This window comes from Mastigoproctus giganteus, chromosome 6 (genome assembly GCF_048544385.1).
Source record: "Mastigoproctus giganteus isolate SK-2022 chromosome 6, ASM4854438v1, whole genome shotgun sequence".
Taxonomy (NCBI): Eukaryota; Metazoa; Arthropoda; class Arachnida; order Uropygi; family Thelyphonidae; genus Mastigoproctus; species Mastigoproctus giganteus.
Window position 1 is genome coordinate 15,934,776 of NC_143580.1, and position 21,522 is coordinate 15,956,297.

A 21,522-nucleotide genomic window follows, 5' to 3' on the forward strand; every position below is an offset into this window, starting at 1 on the left:
ACCACTTCCACCCTGGCATGCTCGCTTACCATCATGTGACTTCTCCCTTAAAAACTGGGATAAGTCAGTAACTCCACCTTCTGTCTACCACCAACTCTATGCTGCCCACCGGGCCGAATATTCCAACTTCTTGCCTGTCTTCACTGATGGCTCGAAGTCGGAGTTGTCTGTTGGATCTGCTGCTATCTTTCCAGGTCGCTCTATATCTGGAAAGATTCCCCAACAATGCAGCATATATACAGCCGAGTTGTATGCTATAGAGTTAGCCTTGGACTACATTAAAACCCACAGGTATCAAAGGTGTATGGTGTACACTTGTTTGTTTGTTTGTTATTTGGTTTTTAGGAGCATTAGCAACTAAGGCCATATTGCTCCGGGATATGCGGTGGTCATTCCCTGACCTTTCCGCATCCTCCGTATTTGGTGGTGACGGGCTCGAACCCCGGTCTAATCAAGAAGCGTGTGCTACGCACTGCTGCTCCTTCCCACCTGGCTACGGAGGCGCCATGGTGTACACTGACTCTCTAAGTACACTGCAGGCTTTATCTGGTATGAGGTATAATCCTCATCCATTTGTGACCCGGATTCAGCAGATGCTACACTCTCTGTCTGAGTGCTCTTTCGACATTCGTTTCTGCTGGATTCCAAGCCACATTGGGATCGTGGGAAATGAACTGGCAGATGCTGCGGCCAGGTCACCAGAACCCCACAACACTTATTGCCTGTTAGTCCCCTATACAGACTACAGCCAGTTAATACAGGCTAAATTACTGTCCCAATGGCAACATTCTTGGCATGATCAAGTCACAAACAAGCTTTATCAGATAAAGCCTGTAATCCGACATTGGCAGTCTAGTCTGCGCAGGAGTCGCAGAGAGGAAGTTGTTCTAGCTCGCCTCCGCATAGGACACAGTCATGTTACACATGCATTTCTGCTGAGGGCAGATGACTGTCCTATGTGTGAGAACTGTGACACCTATTTAAGTATACGTCACATTTTAACCGAGTGTCCACGTTTTAGACATGAACGTGACTTTTATTTTACCGATTTTAGTCATCTGGCTGAGCCTTATACACTCAGTCAGATTTTATCTGACAATGACAATGTGTCTGCTGTTTTTAGCTTTTTAAAATCAGTAAGCCTTTTTACCCGTATTTAAAATTGAATTGTTATTGCTTTGCTGATATATTTTTTACTTTTATACCTTTAATATCTATGTTATATCTCGACATGGTGGCCTAACTAATTAGGTCACTGAATATTTTAATTTTTTATACATGACCTGGATTTGGCGCATTATAGCCTTAGTTGCTAATGCGCCAATAAACCCCAAATCAAAACCCACTCATTTGAAATGTTTCTGCCCTCAGAACATCTTGCTAATATGATCTGTTGCCGTAACAAACAAGAACTCTTAAGGTATGTGCAAGTGTTACTTTGACCAATATTATCAGATTAACACATATCTATGATACCCTTGTCTCCCCCCCCAAACTATCATTTTACCTGAACCTTTAAGGTATCCTCAGTGATATTAGCAAATACTCTTACACCACCTTTGTTTAAACATATCCCATCTCTACAAAACAGATTCCTCCTACCTACAAATGCGGGCCAAGCTGATAAAAATTTCCCCCCAAAAGCCTTGCAGAGTCCTTCAAGTCTTGAATTAATCCACAAGGCTTTCAGCATATAATCCCTGCTATTGTGCCCATGCAGAATTGCAGACACATAGACACTCTGACCTCACTCATGGCATTTCTTCAGCATGGTCCTATATTAGTTTAACAAATTGTCAGATCATGTGTGCTTAATATCATTAGTCCCCACATGAATAATAATGGTTTCTTTACCCCCCCCCTTAAAATCCGACAATCTGTTGGTGACATCATTAATTGTTGCTCCCAGCAGACACCCTTGTTGGTCCAAGGGTGTCTAGTCCAAGTATCCTTATTACAAAAAATATTTCCCGTTTACCTGACAATGGAGTCACCTAATAGAAAGAACTAAGTCCTTTTGAACCAGAGCAGTTTGCACTTGGTAGGTTACTAGAATCTTTGAGTCCTTGACAAGCTCCCAGTCACATTATTCTCGAGGGCAAGCACCCGTTTTTTCAGTGGCTCAAATTCTTCTAGCAATGCAACAAATTTTAACTTTAGATCGGTACACTCGTACAATGGTAACAAAGAAAAGAATCGCCAGGTGAGCTGTGATTATCCACTAGGTCCACCTTGGAATACATGCCACGGGTTCTGCAAACAATGAAATCATGTTTCAAATGGAACTCGCCATCGGCTGTTTCTGATCAGTCATGATACCCTCTGACAAAGTGTTCAATATCAAGGGAATTTAATATTAATAAAATTTAATAACTTTAATATCAAAGGGAAACAAAGGTTGAAAATGGTTTTGAATGCCTAGTTTACTGATAATGATAAAAAAAATAGTTGTAAAAGGTTGGCTATTATCCCCATTCTAGGATTGGTAGTTAGAATGGGAGCAATAGCATTATGGTACACCTTTTGTGTCCAAGGATTTTTACTTTTTGCTGATATACTTTAATATCAAACCAAAAAAAAAAAAAAAGTCTATATCAAAGTAGGGTGATCTGGAATCTTAAATTGACTGAATGAGCTAGTTCCTAATGCTTTCTATGTACTGCTGGTACCAATTTTGGCAATAAGTTACCCGTTCCCCCTCATTTTTTTTTTTTCTTTCACCTAACTTATTTTAAGGAAACTGTATAACCAGTTAGTTTAAGAACATAAGGATAAGTTAGTAAAGTTATACAATGACTTCTTAATTTACACGAGGATTACATTCCATAACGTCTCACGCAATTTAAATTCACATGTAATGTAATCACCAATAAATTCAGTAATGTGCCTATGAGAGTACTCTCGCATTTAGCTAAGTCACCCCTACCAGTACATACCATTCATTTTCTTTGGTCGGAAAACTGACCATTCTAAAGAAAATGATGAGCAACCAAAGAGATTTATTCATCTTTATTGATTTTTTTTTTTTTTTTTTTTTTGTACAATAAGAAAATGTATGTTCACTATACCAACATATACAATACAACACAAACAATAATTGAGAGAGAGGGAGAGAGAATGGAGTGGAGGGTGTTACATTGATGCTGCACACTCATCTGTTCGTGATCAGTCTTGTCAATTAGAACAGCCAGAATGTGCTTTAATAAATACCGAGCTGTAAAAGATTTAATCACATGGTCCATAGGCTGAAGTACTGAGGTTATATGTGCCTGGGGAAAGCAATCTTGATATTGGAACAGATATCAGCAATACCGGGTGGATGGCTTATGGCATTATCAAGAATAAGTAAGATGTTTAACGGAATTCCTTCTGCCTTGCGGTACACTTCCAATTCTGGTCGTAACTGAGTTCCAAGATAACTTCTGAAAATAACAGCAGTCATCCACCCTTTATGGTTTGACTACCAGTAAGCAGGCATGTATGACCTGTCGTAACCTTTAAGGGTACAAGAGTTTTGATAGTGGTAAATGCACACAGGTTTCAGTTTATCACCCTCCATATTAGCACCAAACAGAAGTATTAGCCAATCTTTCGCTGACTTAAAACCAGGTGCAATGTTTTCAGCAGTGGAAATATAGTGCGATCAGGCATTTTTTTCCCAATATAAACCTGTTTTGTCAATGTTGAATATCTGTTTGGGTATGTACTCCCCTCTCATGGTGCTTTCCATAAATATGGTTACCACACATTATTTTAAATTCGCGTAATTTAAACACAAAGTAAGTCACTGTATTAAAAAAAGTGTGTTATCTGGCAGTGTAATATTTCCTGAACTAAGAAATTCCATTGATTGTAGTTTGCTGTGCTGCTTGCTGCTAGTGTTTGATCATTTCTTCACACAGCCTTCAAAAAACCTTGTTCAGTGGGGCCAACTGATGATGTTCTAACTACAAATTCTAAATGAGAATCATTAATCATAGAAGCTGCTAAGTTTTATACCAAGTAAGAGATATCGTTTAAGTGTAGACCTAAATGGATACCAGATGAGACTAGTGGCAGTGAAGAAAAATGCATGGGATGATTATAAATTTTTAGAGGAGACAAAAATTTACAATAAGTACAATCTGCAATCACATCACTAAGGAGTTAGGAAAGCCAAGGCAGATTATGAGAGGTCTGTAGCTAAGGATGCAAAGAAAAAGTAACAAAGACTTCTATGCTACTTTTACTATGCCAGCAGTAAAAGGAAGAGGATGAATCACATTGGTCCACTAGATATGAACTGTGTAACTATTGATGGTTCTGTTCAGATTGCTGACAAACAAACTGAATAAATATTTTGCATCATCAAATTCATGAGTGGAGAAGTTTTTAGAGATTGATTACCAGAGGTATATGAAGTTGTTATAACTGGGAGCTAAATGATTTTATGATAACTGAGAAGAAAGGGGAAGAAAAATTGTTGAAGATAAAAGTAAATAAGGCACCTGGAGCTGTTTGTAATCTATCTAATTATATTAAAAGAAACAGTAAAAGAGCTGAGTAGGCATTTGGCCTTAATTATGGGAGCATCGGCAGTGTGTACAATTTGGATTAGAAGTGTACAGTTGTGCCTCCTGTTCACAAAGGGTGAAGTGAGTAATTACAGACCTATAAGCTTGACTTCTGTTCAAAGGAAAATAATGGAGTCACTAATAATGGTTAAAGAAGTAATGTGGGACCATCTAGATAGGTATACAGCTAAATGGAAGTCACAGCACAGATTTGTTAAGGGGATAATCTTGTTTGATCAATCTGATTAGATACTATGATGCAGTAACAAAGGAAGTGGATGCCTTGACATCATATACTTAGGGGACTCGGCAGATCATGGCCTTAGTTACATTTGCACCATAAAAACCTAAATTAAATCAAATCATATACTTAGATGTCAGAAAAACTCTTGATACTGTTGCACATAAAAGACCGCTTGTAAAATAATAAGAGGAGTTTACCACAATATAGTACGTAGAACACTTCCGTATGATACTCTCCAGAAATTAAAACGAAAAAATCGAAAAACTTACATTAGAGTAACAAATAATTAAAATCAATTTAATGCAATTAAAAATCAATTTAATGCAATTAAAAATATTAAAAAGAATCTAATGAAAATATTCAAAACGATTTTCCTTCCTTATAAGCATTATAAAACCCTTTAGACAGGTAATACAATTTGGGATTAAGAACTACGATACATTATTTAATAATCTTCAAGACTGTAGACTTGGCAACAATGACAATTTATTCTCACTAGATGCTACCGCGTTATATACGAATGTAAATGTTGAATACACATTAGATATTATTTGGGATGTGTTAAATAACTCAATGCCGATTAATTATACGAAGCTACCTATTAAGGAAATTTTTTCACTTAATTAAAGTGTTAGTTGAGGCCAACTATATCACCTTTCGAGACAAAGTGTACACACAAATTTTTGGATTGCCAATGGATTTGAGCCTGAGTGGATTAATGTCAGAGATCTATCTCTCAACAATTGAGCATATACATTTGACACCTTTTCAACCCCGTATCACATACTATAGGAGGTATTTAGACGATGTTTTAGTTATTACTGATAGTAGTACTATCCAAGACATTTTGCATTCGTTTAATAATATTCATTCTAGACTCAAATTTACATTGGAAAGGGAGGATACGGATACAAAGTCATTAAACTTTCTAAATTTCACGCTTACTCGGGACTCGAATCAAATCCAATTTAGCATCTATCGAAAATCTACAAACACCGGTATGCTTCTACATTATAATAGCTATCACCCGTTCACCTACAAAAGATCGATTATCTTTAATCAATTTCTAAATGCCTATAAATATTCAACGACGGAATCTGCTTTGGGCTCAGAAATACAAATATTAACTAGCAGGTTCTTAAACAGGGGTTATCCCCTTGCCACAATAAACCAAATTAGGGTACAGGCTAAGGATAGGATACAAAATACTACAGCAACCAACAATAGTAATATCAAAAAATACTTTTTTTCTGTCCCATGTGTTGAACAGTGGCACAAACAGCTTAATAGATTCTTTAAAGATACCGAATTTAAAATTGTGGCCAGGCCAATACAGAAATTACACACTATACTGAACAATTGCTCGGTTCTTTCTGTGTTCGCAACACAAAATAATGACCTGGTATACAACATTTCTTGCGGTGATTGTGACTCGTCTTACCAAGGTTCGATGCATTTTTCTCTGAATATTCATGTAAATCAACATGAAGCCTCAGTTTGTGCTTCTCGTTCAGCAGCATCAGAATTAGCTTTTCGTTCCATTAACGAAAAACACTTTTTTATTTGAGGCCAAAATACTTAATGTCCAACGTAATTATACACGACTATTAACTGCAGAAACAGTAGAAAACTAAATTACACAAGAATTCTGTTAATGTTCATCGGCCATATTTGATCTCTGATGTGTGGACCTTTACGCGCATGCGCGAAGACAAATAATCACTATTTAAGTGTCATGTTCAAACCTATTCGGTAATTTTCATTCCTGTGATCACGACATACGGTCGAAAAGCATTGTCAGCTTCAGGAAGGAAAATCGTTTTGAATATTTTCTTTAGATTCTTTTTAATATTTTTAATTGCGTTAAATTGATTTTTAATTGTGTTAAATTGGTTTTTAATTATTTGTTACTCTAATGTAAGTTTTTCGATTTTTTTCGTTTTAATTTCTGGAGAGTATCATACGGAAGTGTTCTGCGTACAGTCAGTCCTCGTATAGCACGATAGTTGTGTTCCTAGAAACCCTCATGCAATGCAAAATCGTGCAATATAAACAACAGGCCCTGTGGGAAAAATAGGGTTAGATGCCAACCACCCAAGATTAAACACACATTTGTAATCAAAACATTACCAAACACAATAAATTTTATTTTATTACAACTTTATTAACGTATTTTATTACGACTATTACGTAATAAAATATTGCTTCTGTCGTAAGCAAATTTGTTTTTTGTTTGATTTTCTATCCAAACAGATAACAGCCGTTCCATCTCTTCCAATTCTTTGTGTCTTAATCTAATGGATTTTAATTACACTTTGAGTTGTTCCTGCTATAAAAGTTGTTTTTATTTTCTCTGCATTCTTTGTAATTCTCGGGATTTCCTCATTTAGGCCTGTAGCACATGCAATATCACATGGTCTTTCATTTCGCTCAAAGCGTTTCACAATTTCATATTTTTTCTCTATCGACAGAGGCGGACTGGCCATAAGCCTTACCGGGGAAACCATGGTGGGTCGGAGGCCGGTGTGATTTTGGCCATAAACGCTAGTATGAGGCCACTACAAATTTTCCCGGGTGAGAATTTTTGACCCAGTCCGCCTCTGTTTATCAATATTGCTTTTCTTTTTCTCCCTGAATCTGTAGTGTCTTCACACCTTTTAAGTATTTTACTCATTTTTAGGGAAAAAAGCACAATTACAAAATGAGGAGGCACGCTTGATACACATAAACAAAGCTGCACGCATGTAGCAACTGAATAAACAACACCGTAAACGCAGAGACATCTCTACCTCACTAGCTCACATTTTACTAAAGCACATTTCTGGGGGTTACTACCATAAAACAATAAAAACAATTTCCAGTTGCGTTCCTGCTAGTGGAATCTGTTATAAACTGGTAGTAAACTCGATCTAATTGCATTTGCGATAATACTGATAGCTGGAATTTTACATTATTATGGTGAAATGCATTTCCCCTTCACTGATATAAAAAACATAAATACATTTTCAGAATCTTCTCTTCATTCCTATCTTGTTGCGTTCAGTTGGGGTGATTCCGGTCTGACTACCATTTCTTGTAAACACAAGAAAAGGCGAATCATGCATAAGTGAATTCGGTTCGTGTTATATACGATGTCGTTCCCCTATTTATAAATCGTGTATGATTGAATTTGTGTAGTGTAAAACACGTGTTATACGAGGACTGACTGTACTATATCGAGGTAAACTCCTCTTATTATTTTACAAATATTAATATCAACGTAGAACGTATTGAGCATTACAGCTCTGATTCATACTATCAGGAAGGAAAATCGTTTTGAATATTTTCGTTAGATTCTTTTTAATATTTTTAATTGCATTAAATTGATTTTTAATTGTGTTAAATTGATTTTTAATTGTTTGTTATTCTAATGTAAGTTTTTCGTTTTAATTTCTTGAAAGTATCATACAGAAGTGTTCTACTTACTATATTGAGGTAAACTCCTCTTATTATTTTACAAATATTAATATCAACATAGAACGTATTGAGCATTACAGCTCTGATTCATACTATATAAAAGACCGCTGTGCAAATTGGAGCAGTGTGGCATTTGGGATCATGTTACTAGTAGTAGCAGTAGTATTGGAGGCATGTGATGCAAGAAAGCAAACTTATGTAGCATCAGCCCCAAAAGAAAAAGAAAAAAATTCACACATTCATTCCCTTTAAACCTTTGTCCAGTTTCTCCTGAATTTATTTAAGCTCTCAACTTCCACAATGACAGATGGAAGTTTGTTCCAGCAATCAACTACCCACTGCCTAAAGGCAAATTTCCACACATCTATTTTATAACTGTCTTTCCTCGATTTGAATTTATGGCCCCGTCAGGTTCATAATTAGAGCAAAAGGAAGAATCCCATCAGAATTGAGTCTGCTCAACCCATTCAAGGCCTTATACACCTCGATCAGATCACATCACAGATGCCTAGTCTCCAGATGCTGCAATTTGCACAACCTTTCTTCGTAAGACCACCCTTTCGTTCCCCTCACCACACCACACTTGTTGCCCTTTTCTGTACTCGCTCAAGCAACTCTTCATCCTTCTTAAATAAGGTTTCCAAACCTCTACTCAGTACTTAAATATGTTGCTTGACCATTTCCTTATACAAAGGGATAACCGCCTCCTTTTCCCTACTAGCAAAATTCCTGTATATCGTTGACAATACCTCATGATCTGCTCTGGCAGTCTGTCTTCACTGCTCAGAAAATTTCATATCTGACTGCACAATTACTCCCATATCTTTTTCATTTTCTACCAACCGAAGTGTAGTACCACACAGTACATTTCTCTGGGGTTACTTCTACCCATATGCAGTACTTTGCATTTATCAATGTTAAACTTCAGTTACCACTTCTCAGTCCATCTGCCAAAATTTTCTAGATCCTGTTGCAGTAGCACACTGCCATTACTGTCATTAACAATCCTGCCAACCTTTGTATCATCTGCAAACTTCGACATTAAGCCTGATACACCTTCATCAATATCATTGATAAGTATACAATGGGCCCAACACCAAACCCTGGGGGACTACACTAATAACGTTAGTCCACGAAGAGCAGCGTCCATTGATTACCACTCTGTCTTCTCCCACTCAATTGATGAGCAAAAGGAAGTTAGATTGTTATGCAATCTAACCCTCCCCATGTCAATGAATTTATCTCTACCGTTTACATCCCTATTATCCGGGCGTATCGGAACGTCTTGTTAGGATTTTGCATCTCCATCATATACGATGTGTGCAACTTTCAGGGAGGAAATTATTGTATTTCTATACTCTTAAGGTGAAAACACTTGTTCTTCCTTTCCTACGGAGTTGTTCCATATACCCATTACGTGTCCGGATTGTGGGAGGTGTTATGTAGCTGAGTCTGGTAGAAGACTGAAAGACCAGGTTTCTGAGCATGAGGTGGCTCTGTGAACCGCTAATTTTAAAAGTTCTGCAGTCGCTGAACATTATTGGGTTGAGCAACACAATCTTGATCCCCAACGGGATATTGAAATCGTTGACTATTCATGTGATTACCACCAGCGCTTATGGCGCGAAGCACTGCACGTAGCTACCAATAATAGTACTATGAATCATACAAGGGAGTGCATTTACACCCTATTATAGAATGTACTGTATTGCAATGCGATGACAGTCATCACGTGTACGTAATTCTGTTCTACCGACATTAGACTCGTGATACATGATCATGCCCAGCTGACTTTTGCTAATGTAACCCTCAATATACTGAAGTTCACCGACTGGCTGATGGAGAGGCACTTCACTTCGAAAGCTTCTATGTATTTTAATGCTTTTATCTTATTTTATCTCTGTTTTATCTTATTGATATATCATTTATTTATTTTAATAAATTTATTTTAACCAGTTAGTCGGTTGTCGTGAGTACAGGAAACCCTTGATTAATGCGGTTTTTATTAGTGCGCAAAATTTTTTTGATACTATCCCCTTAATATATGCGTTAATAAATTTGATTAGTGCGCTGTTTTTTTCTTGCGGTGCTTGGCAACTCACAATGGTGCCTGAAGTGGCAAATACGTGACATGCACTCACCAGGGTCTTCTAACTTAATTGAATGGGAATCGACTCCAAAACGCTCGACAGCAGCACCCCATACCACTCTGAAATTTAAATTTGCTCTGGTAACTCATATTCTTTTATTATTAATATTAAACTTCTTTAATATTACGATATTAAAGAAGCAGGTGAGAACATACACAAATCATGGGAAGAAATGACGAACAGCTGCATGAGAGAAGTCTGGCAGAATCTTTTGTCTGAATGCGCAAATGATTTTTGCGGTTTCATTAATCCTGTCAACAAAGTTATTGATGAAATTACTACAATTGGAAAAGACCTCGGCTTTGAGGAAGTAGATTCAGAAAACGTTAGAGAATTATTGGAATCGCATTCAAAAGACTTAAGTAACGACGATCTTCTTGAAATTGAGCATCAACATGCATACGAGGAAGAAGACGAAAATGAAGCAGAAGAAAAGCAATTTGCTCCCAAAGAAATTTCATTCAAAAAACTTGAACTATTTAATACACTTTAAAAAGCAAAAGAACTCATACTAGAGATTGATCCAGATGCAGAGAGAAGCATGAACATTCATCGAGGGTTAGATAAGCAAATTGATTGTTATCGCAAAATCATGGAGGAAAGGAAGAAAGCTACACCACTGTTCAATTGAAGTTGGATACGTTTTTTTGTAAAAAATAAAATTTAAATCATACTATATTTTTTTAAATTTATTCCTTAATAATTTAAGAACTATGCAATGCATTATAGGTACGTATTGAGTAAGAAAAAATATGTTTTTACAATTTCATAATTTTCAAGGATTCATTATAATTATTCCCATTGTTTCTTAAGTTTGATTAGTGCAGTTTTAATATGTGCGGTATATTTCAAGGATTCATTAACCACACTAAATCAAGGGTTTCCTGTATCTTGGATGATATGCAACACGATGCACAAGGCCTGTTTTCTAATTTAAAAACTGTCTGAGACCACTGTAGTCACCTGTACGGAAGCAAAAACCCTTCCATTTACCCCTGATGGTGATAATATCTTTAAGTAAATCCCACATCAGTACACTGTGATGACTGCCATCCATTGGTTCCTTTATCTGCAAATTCTTAATGCACGAATAATCACTGCTGATAACCAGATCAACAGTATTACTCTCTCTGGTTGCTTCTCTAATGTGTTGCTGTAGAAAACAATCATCCAGTATATCCACAAAAGTCTTGCTAATGTGCAAGTGACCGATCCACAAGTTCCAGTCAATATCTGGGAAGTTAAAATCCCCCATTATAAGATACTCTGATTTACTGGCTCACTATTTCTCTGTACAGTTGTTTATTATACTCATCAGAGTCATTAGGCCTATAACCCACTCCTACTCAATTTTGCTTTCCCAGTGCTTATGTCACACCAAACTGACTTGACAGTGCACTGTCCAGCCATGTCAATGGGCTGTACTTCCTTGGATTTTATGTGTTTCTTAACAAATAGCATAACCCCTCCTCCCTTCCTATCCAGTCTATCCTTTCTGTACACATTGTACTCCTCAAATTCCAATTCTGCACTGCTTTTATCAGTGTGACACTGTCTCTCTGATACCCCAACAATATCTACCTTTGATGTCTTGACTAGCACTTCAAGCTCATCAAATTTATTAACTATACTCCTAGCATTGGTGTATGTGCAAGTATACATGCTCCATTCTTATTCTTAGTTACCCTAACACGGCCCATGTATTTATTTGTTCTGTGATGGCTCCCACCAGTCCCTGAAAACCCCAGCATCCCACTCTCCAATCTAATAGAAGCAGTGCAAGAATCACTTGCACCTCTGCTTGTGGCTAACGTTAATCTTTTAGTCTGTGAATCCCTCCAAGCTAGCAGTTTTCCGAACCACCTAACACTGCCTCAATAGTATCAGCAAATATTCTTACGCCCCCTTCTATTTAAGCGTATCCCATCCCTGTAGAAGCAGTCTCTCCTGTGTATTATTAGTGATATGAATAAAAGAATGATTGAGTAGTAGGAGACAAGGTGGTTATAAATAGGCACTTCTCTTCTTAGACTATTGTTATTAGTGGCATCCATCAGGGTTTTGTGCCAGCCCTTTACTGTTTCAATGTTTATTAATATTGATGAGAAAGTATTAAGCATATTGTCTAAGTTTCAAGATGATACAAAGGTTGGTAGGGTGGTTAATGATAGGAATCAAGGTATCCCATATGCAACACGGCTCAAAAAAATTAAGCAGAGAAGTGGTAATATAGGTTTAACAGTGATAAATGTAAGATACTGCATATGGGCTACAGTTATCCCACAATAAAATACCAATTGAGTGGTATCACACATAAGATACTTGAGGGTAATTGTTCTCTGAGCAGTGCCACCAGCTTAGAACAGCTCCTGGGTTTCTGTTAATGATATATAATAATTTTTACAGCACAGACAAGGATGTGATTAGATATTAATCACAGTTCTGGAGCCTAGCCATTGTATAAGCAATGGTTGGGCTGCATCTTGAGTACTGCATACAGGTAGGACTGGAAACCTCATTTTAAGAAGGATGTGGAACTGTTGGAATGAACGTAAAGAAGAGCAGCAAGATTAGTCAAGAACAGAAAAGTGATTTCTTACCATGAAAGACTTCAGTTCTTCGAATTGCAAAACTTAGAAAACTGGGAACCTGCAAGGGGACCTGATTGAGATGCTTAGGGACTTGAATAGATTGACTAAACTAAATTCTGATTGCATCCTTACTCTTTCTCAGACAACACACATAAGGGAACAAAACTTAAATTGAAAAAAAGTTTGTTGCAGGATAGATGTGTGAAAATTTGCCTTCATCCAGAAAGCAACTGATCATTAGAACTAACTTACATTTAATGCTGTGAAAGTGGGTAGTTTGAATAAATTTAAAGAAAAATTAGTTAAATTGCACTGGCCGATATGATTTTTACTTTGTAAAACTAATATATCAGCTGCTATGATTGGAGATTAATGCTGTTTTTTTTTTTTTTTTCTTCAGAAAGTAAAAATGGACTAAGAAAAACTGAGTGGCAAACATTTTTAAGGAAATAGAATGTGTGTATTTGATTAAAGTATTTTAAAACAAATAAGACTCATTTTTGAGGGAGCATATGTATTATTGTACGATATTTGATATTGGTTGGCCATTAAGTTATTAAATTTTAATATATCTTTCAACAAAGACATGATAGACAATTTTAGTATTTTTGGGCTCAGTGGATCAGTTTCATTTAGAATCTATAACATTTGCTCCAGTGGTATTAAAAATAAAAAAAAATTTTGTTTGCCAATGTTATTAGAGGGGATGAACAGATGAGGTTGGTGGGGGGGGTTGGCAGATGCTGTATAAGCTTATATTACTTGCCATTGATAATACTAATAACTTGCTAAGAACTTTCTCAAACTTTAATATTAATTTAAAAAGTAATAATAAACCTTTAAGTTCAGCAGTATAATCTGTTGATCACCTTTATTATTTTATTTATTTATTTTTTCTCTCTCCCTCCCAACAGACTACTTCTTACCAGAGAATCTTCCCAGTGTCAGTTATTAGTAATGGAAGTAGCTAAACTAGTAGTTCATGCCCATAAAGAAGCCCGTGAAGGTGAAAGAAAGAAAAGATTAAGAGGTAAATTTTTAGTGTTAATCTTTTTCGGAGCTTTTGGTTAAAGTTTATTTTGTGTTAATCTTGATCCTTAACTAAGTATTCATTGAAATTCCATAACCCCATACCTGATCATCTGTTAGGGTTTTTTTTTTTTTTTTTTTATTATCACTTGCACGGGGAAATGGCTGAATTGGGCCATTTCTAATAGTATCTTTTAAGAATTTATAGACATTTGCCAATAGAGAATTTCATTGATTTTCTTTTATCTAATTAATAAGAGCATGTGTAATGTTTAATTATACAATATAAAAATAAAATATCACCAATATACAATTTTCTTGAATTAAATTTTTTTTCCCTTTATTCAGCAATACTTGAACTATAAAAATGAATACATGTATCATTTTCACTGTATCAATTTAAACAAAATAAAAAAATAAATAAATAAAAACACTAACAATATGTCCCTTGCAAACCAAAGTGCAGTTTTAACCAAGACTTTAAAAACATGTTTGCACAACTGGAATTAAGTATTTCTCATCTTTTTTTTTTCTTCTCTCTTTTTTTTTTTTTTTTTTCCAATTAGTAGTGCTATAGACCTTACGAAAATAAAGTACATTTGTAACAGTGGTGATATTTTTATAATTTTTTTCAGAAAAATCCCAAGTACAAGAAGTAATACTGAAACTAATATTGAAATAATTAGTTTCAAATTCTTTTGAATATGCATTATGTGCCTGCATATCTCTGATGCACATATGAAATTAGAGATCACTCGTAATAATACATTTTTCATTGCAGGTGAGAAACTGTCTCAAGTGGTACTATCTCTGTAAGAAATGGAGAAAATTGAGGTTAAAGCTGTTATGAAAACTTTTTGAAAAAGAACTGGACTCCAGCTGATATTCAGAAAGACTTTGTGGACATACTAGATGACTCTGCTCCATCATATGATATAGTTAAAAGGTGGTGCCATGAGTTAAAGTGGTGGAATCATCTGAAGATGAACATGCTGGAAGAGCTCCAAAAACTGACACCATTCCAGAAAATGTCAACAGAATCCATGACATTGTCCTGCAGGAGTGTTATATCACATTTGATATGTGACTGATATTCTGGGTATAAAAGAATGCACAGCAAAAGATGAGTGCTTCAAGTGCTGGCACTCGACTAGAAGTGCATGCAGGCCTTGGAAAATCGGCATCTTCTCTTCATATACCAAAGAAAGGCTCCTGGAGTGGATGGGATCTATCCAGTTATATTAAAGGATGTGGCAAAGGAAGTAAGCAAACCCTTAGGCATAATTATTGAGAGCATCCTTGGACTCAGGGGAAGTCCCCAGAGACTGGAGATGTGCAAATGTATCCCCAATTCACAAAGGGTGATCAAAACGGTGACATGAGTAATTATAGACCTGTTAGTTTAACTTCTGTTCTGGGGAAAATAATGGAGTTACTGGTTAAAGAAGCATTGCAGGATCATCTAGACAAGACTGCAGTAATAATTCAACACAGCATGGGTTTGTTAAGGGAAAGTCTTTTCTGACAAATTTGATTGGATACTGTGATGTTGGTTACAAAGGAACGGGGCGCCTCCGTAGCCAGGTGGGAAGGAGCAGCAGTGCATAGCACACGCTTCTTGATTAGACCGGGGTTCGAACCCGTCACCACCAAATACGGAGGATGCGGAAAGGTCAAGGAATGACCACCACATATCCCGGAGCAATATGGCCTTAGTTGCTAATGCTCCTAAAAACCAAAACAACAACAACAACGGAACGGGATGCAAAAAGGTAATTTTGATACCATATACAGTAAGATCCCCCATATCCGTGGGGGGGTTACATTCCAAGACCTACCGTGGATGGCTGAAACCGCAGATATAAGTGAACACCTGCTGACCCAATATATAACGTGATTTTGTACATACATACATATAATAAAGTTTAATTGATAAATTAAACACACAGTAAGACATTACCAACATTAAATATGGTAATAATAAAGTACAGCAGACTTTTGATTTACCGGGACACTTCAAGACTCCAAATTAATAAAATTTTAAAAAAATTAATCGGAAATCATAAAATTCAAGTAATAACTAGACTATAAACAGATATTTTGCAAGTCGTAAATAAGCAACTAGAACCAGCGTTATAAGTCGTCATTGGGAGATTAGTGTACCTATTATCTTGCAATCCCCACTGTCTTCACACTTACCGCTCAAAACAAAAAAAAAAAAAAAAAAGACCAAATGTTTAGTTTGATTTAGTGTTTCGTGCCGATTGTTGCATTCCATTGCACTGCAAAAGGACAAATTTTGTTTCATTGTTTATATCAGGGATGTTGGATTTTTTTTTTTTAATAGTTTTTTTATAGCAAAAATAATGGGTTGCTTTCAAATTAAACAAAAACTTGAAATTATTCAAAAGTTTGAAAACGGTGCATCAGTTAAATCTCTAAAGAACCGTTATAATGTTGGTGACCTAAGTTCCTATATTACAATACAGCTTTTTAGATAATATTTGTTCCAACAAACGTACAGTGATTTGTTCAGACATTTTCTTACAAAATTTTGTATATACTGTTCAACTTTTAACCTCTGCTGGTAATTATCCATCTAAATAATATAGCTAGTCCTATTGATTTTCAAAAGTAAATTTCAGCACACATTGTGAAACCATTCACACTGATTGTGTTGCTACTTCAAGCAAACTGCTCTTTTTCTTTGCAATTCTGCTGAAAACATTCCATATTATCTATATGTTACAGTACTGTATACTTATTGATGATGCTTATTTTAGCTAAAAGCAGCTTCTGTTAAGTTAAGTGATTATATTTTTAATTGATTTTCATTAGTTTAAAAACAAAAATGATTGGGAGAGATATGAGTTTCACAATTAGAGCAGTAGTTGTATTTCTCACAAAATACAATCTAACCTTTAAAACCTGCAATTTATGCACATAATACACTGATGCATCATAGTCTTGGTTTTTAAGTTAACATTTTGATGGTTTAATTATAACTGGATTAACACATCAGAATGCTTTAATCCATTAGTTTTGGCAGTGTTAGGAACTTATAGTTAATTTTTATGACTTGTTAGCCAATATAAGTGATTTCAGCTGTTATGCACATTTTGTATAGCATGTTTTAATTTTTCAGAACTTGCACCAGCCAATCAGGAACCAAAAGATGTTGACAAAGAACTTGCTTCATTAGGCGAAGGAGGTGAGAGTGGCGTGATCACACCAGAGAAATCAGTAGTGTTTGCTCTCCTGGAAGATTGCTTATGCTTACTTGTTCGCCAGTTGCCTCAGCTTAGTCCTACTCTTGCCACTACTACAGGAGCTATAATGACTCAAGGTTCTCCGTGTTCAAAGCGAGTAACAGAGAAATCTGCACATATGATTGCTGCTGCCCTTGAAGTCCTAGTAGAACTTCCTGGCCTTTGTTCTCCAGCTGGTAATATTAAAATAAGGTTTTAATTTTGCTTTTAATAGAATTATTTGTAAAAGTGATGCTTGATTTCATTTGTTTTTTAAAAGAAATGTCTTTAGATTCTTGGTGTATATGTGGTGGAAGTTAGTCCATATCCAAGCAAACATCTATGATAATGATAGTTATAATATATATGGTGATCATATCAAATTCTAATAGGAATCCACTATGATCACCATGAATATTATAACTATTATTAACTATCATCATATACCTACATTGTTTTTTGAATGTGTTCCATAAACAATGTAGAGTCAGTATACTTGCAAAAGGAGGGCCATTCGTTACACAATATGGTTCTTAAATTTAAATGTGAAAGATGGAATACAGTTGTTTGCACATTGATTTTATACAATTGTCACAATTTTAAATATAGTTGTCCATCTGCATGAAACTGACAATCCAGCAAATTGACTTCACAGACTGACCCCATCTCAAAGATACATATACGAGGGGCGTTTGAAATGTTCATGGCCTGAGTTCATTTCAGGAATCTGATAACATTACTTTTGACACCAGTACTGCAATGTATTGATACCAGCTGCAAAAAAGTTTTCTCAGCATTCAGGAATGCATCTGATGGTGATAGATCTCATGAATACTGGGGTTGGTCCAAGGTTTCAAAGCTGTACTTATGCATTGCAGCCATGGCAGTGCCAGACTTGTGAATAGGCACGTTGTGCTGATTGAACAAGGCTCCTTTGAGTTTTCCTCAGTATTTGTCTGTGATGTTTTCACACAAACACATCACAAGGTCTGCATAATATGCTCCTCTAGCCTTTCTCAAGGTAGTCAACTAGTAGCACCCCCATCAGCATTCCAATACACTGATGCCATCAGAAGCAATCAAATTGGCTTGGTTGGGGGGGGGGAGCTGTGTTTCCACCGTTTGGACTGTTTCTTTGTCTCTGGCTGACAGTGATAGACTGTCTCATCTGCTGTCACAAATCTGACAGAGAAATTTCCTGGATCTGCTTGAAAATGTTGCAAATTTCACTTGACTTGGTAACTCTGGCATTTTTGATCTGCTGTTAACAACTTTGGAATCCATCATGCTGACACCTTTTTCATAGTGAGAACCTCTGTTATTATGTGCTATACACATTCAGATGAGATGCCCAAGATGCTGGCAATATACCGAACTCACTCATTTAGCACTCATCAGTAGATCATGCACACTGTCAACAAACTTCTAGAGAGATGTATGGTACAGGTCTTCCATAGCATAGGTCATTTTCCTCCCTCATTTAAATTTAGCTGCCCACTTCTTAGCATGAAAGGGGAAGGGACATCCTCCCCCATTATTGTAACCATATCCTTATGAATTGCCTTTGGCATTTATCCCTTTTTTCCTAATTATTGGATGACTGAACAGTGACTGATTTTGTCCATCTTTTCTCATTCACACAACTTTGTTAACTTCAGACCTGTAATTAAAAAAGATGTTATTGAGATTGCATGAAACTTGGTGGATTACTATTTGAAGTGTTATACATTAAGTACAGAAATTTTTAAGACTGTGCCACTACCCTTTCACACTCAGGCCACAAACTTTTCGAATGCCCTTTGTATTTTGCCCCATAAGCAATGTATACTGTAACCTATATCTCAAGAGAGATGTCAGCAGTATGCATGCGAAGGTGAAATTGCTTACAAATAGGCTTAAAAGAACAAATGTAAATGAAAGACTTGCTGATAATTTTTACAAGAAACTTTGGTTGACAGTAAACCAGCATCAGTTTGGAATGCAGACTAACGTTTATGAAAACAGTTCTAACACAAGCAAAGCATTGTAGCAGTGGTATTGAAGGAATTTTGTTGGATAAAAACATTGGTGTTAGGAAAATGATAAACATTACCAAAGTTTCAGTTGTAAGCATTAATGTTAACTGATCACAGAACGTTCCACAAAGAATCTCTTTACTGCTATAAGAGGATGCAATGGCAAGTTGTCTTCAGATTTTGGTAAACATTTGGAATTTCTAATACCGGTTAAGAATTATAGAATACATTATCTCCTTTGCTCACCATATCTGATAATGACTTTCTTTATAATTTTTTAAAATTTTATCTTCTGCATTGCACATATTCAAAGGGTGTGATGAATCCTGTGCTTGGCTATTATTTTGTCTACTTAGGTGTACCATTACAAATTAAAGTTTCCATTTCTTCTTTATGGAAACATTACGTTACATTTATGAGGATCGAGAGAGAGATTGCAAAACACATACATGGGATTTGCAGGTTAATTATCCATGATTATCCATAAATCATTTTACTTGTGCATAATTTTAAATTTCAGATCAGTCCATGAACTCATTTGATAACATTAAATTATGCACTGAGTGATCACTGAATTATGACCACCTACCTAACTAATACTTCATAGGTCCTCCTTTGCCCTCAGTACAGCAGCTATCCGACATGGCATTGATTCAACAAGTTGTTGGAAGCATTCAAGAGGTTTGTTGTTTGTTTGTTATTTGGTTTTTAGGAGCATTAGCAACTAAGGCCATATTGCTCCGGGATATGCGGTAGTCATTCCCTGACCTTTCCGCATTCTCCGTATTTGGTGGTGACGGGCTCGAACCCCGGTCTAATCAAGAAGCGTGTGCTATGCACTGCTGCTCCTTCCCACCTGGCTACGGAGGCGCCCATTCAAGAGGTGTGGCCAACCAAGCTGTGTTTAATGCAGTCAGCAATGCAGATATGGAGGTAATTGGTGTATCCAGATGCCTTTCCATAGTGTCCCACAAGTGCTCTGTGGGATTGATATTGAGGGAGTTCCGAGGCCAGTCGATATGCTGGAAGTCAGAACTGTGTTCCACAAACCATTCCTACAACAAGTGCCCGATGGTTAGGCGCATTGTCATCTTCGAAGACACCATCACCATTCGGGTAAAAGTGTAACTTAGCGGAGTGTACACAGTCAGCAAGCAGTTGACGATAGTAGAGACCACTGATACGTTCTTCCACATGCACCAGGGGTTCAAGTTCCTGCCAGTGAAACATGCCCCACACCATACAACCGCCTCCACCGGCCTGCACTTTTGACACCATGCATGATGGATGAAGAGCCTCACATTGTTGACGCCAAATCCGTACATGAGCATCCACGGTGTGGAGTAAATAACATGCTCATCCGACCAGCACACCTTCTTCCAGTCTTTTAACGTCCAACTTGCATGTTCTTTGCACCAGGCGAGTCTTTTACACCGATGAACCTTGGTTAGAAGAGGATGCCATAGGGGTCGTCTGCTGGTAGAGCCCATACGTGCAAGCATGCGACGCATGGTCATGTCGGATATTGTTCCGGGTTGGTCCATGTTGTATTGGGTAGTCAACTCTTCAACAGTGCTGCGCAGGTGCCTCCTTAGCCAGGTGGGAAGGAGCAGCAGTGTGTAGCACATGCTTCTTGATTAGACCGGGATTAGAGTCCATCACCACCAAATACGGAGGATGCAGAAAGGTCATGAAATGACCACCGCATATCCCGGAGCAATATGGCCTTAGTTGCTAATTCTCCTAAAAACCAAACAACAACAACTGTGCTGCGCCTGTACGAGTCATTGGACCTGGCACTCATCTCTAATATCAACATTTCGCTGACCTTTGCAGTTTTTCCATCTGGTTGTTGTTTGACCATTTTGACACTGGTCCTGGTACACTAACTACGGCGGCTCTCGAACATCCCACCAGTTCAGCCATTTGGGAAATCAAGGCACCAGCTCATCGAGCACCCACAGTCTGTCCTTTATCAAAGTCTGATGAATCCTTCCTTTTACCCATCACGCTTGGAATTTTACTATCTACTGAACCACTAACTCCGCACTCTCGTACCTCATGCGGTCAACGGGTCGCATTCAGTTTTCATAAGGGTGGTCATAATTCATTGATCACTCTGTGTATGTCTGCAAAGAATGAAGTGGGGAATGCCATCTCTTAAGCTGAGCTGTTTTTTTCTTTTTTCTTTTTTACTTTAAATTTGTTATTTTATATTGATCAATAAGAGTGCATT

General features: G+C 36.9%; 1 protein-coding gene across 1 annotated transcript in view; it reads left to right on the top strand.

Moving 5' to 3' along the window:
- The window catches only part of LOC150084004 (HEAT repeat-containing protein 5B), a 406,846-nt gene that overhangs the window by 359,182 nt on the left and 26,142 nt on the right, over nucleotides 1-21,522 (top strand). Inside the window, exons 33-34 of the mRNA XM_090375841.1 lie at nucleotides 13,909-14,024; nucleotides 17,169-17,468. Of these exons, the coding sequence (XP_090231967.1) occupies nucleotides 13,909-14,024; nucleotides 17,169-17,468 (416 nt within the window). The remainder of the gene's footprint in view (nucleotides 1-13,908; nucleotides 14,025-17,168; nucleotides 17,469-21,522) is intronic.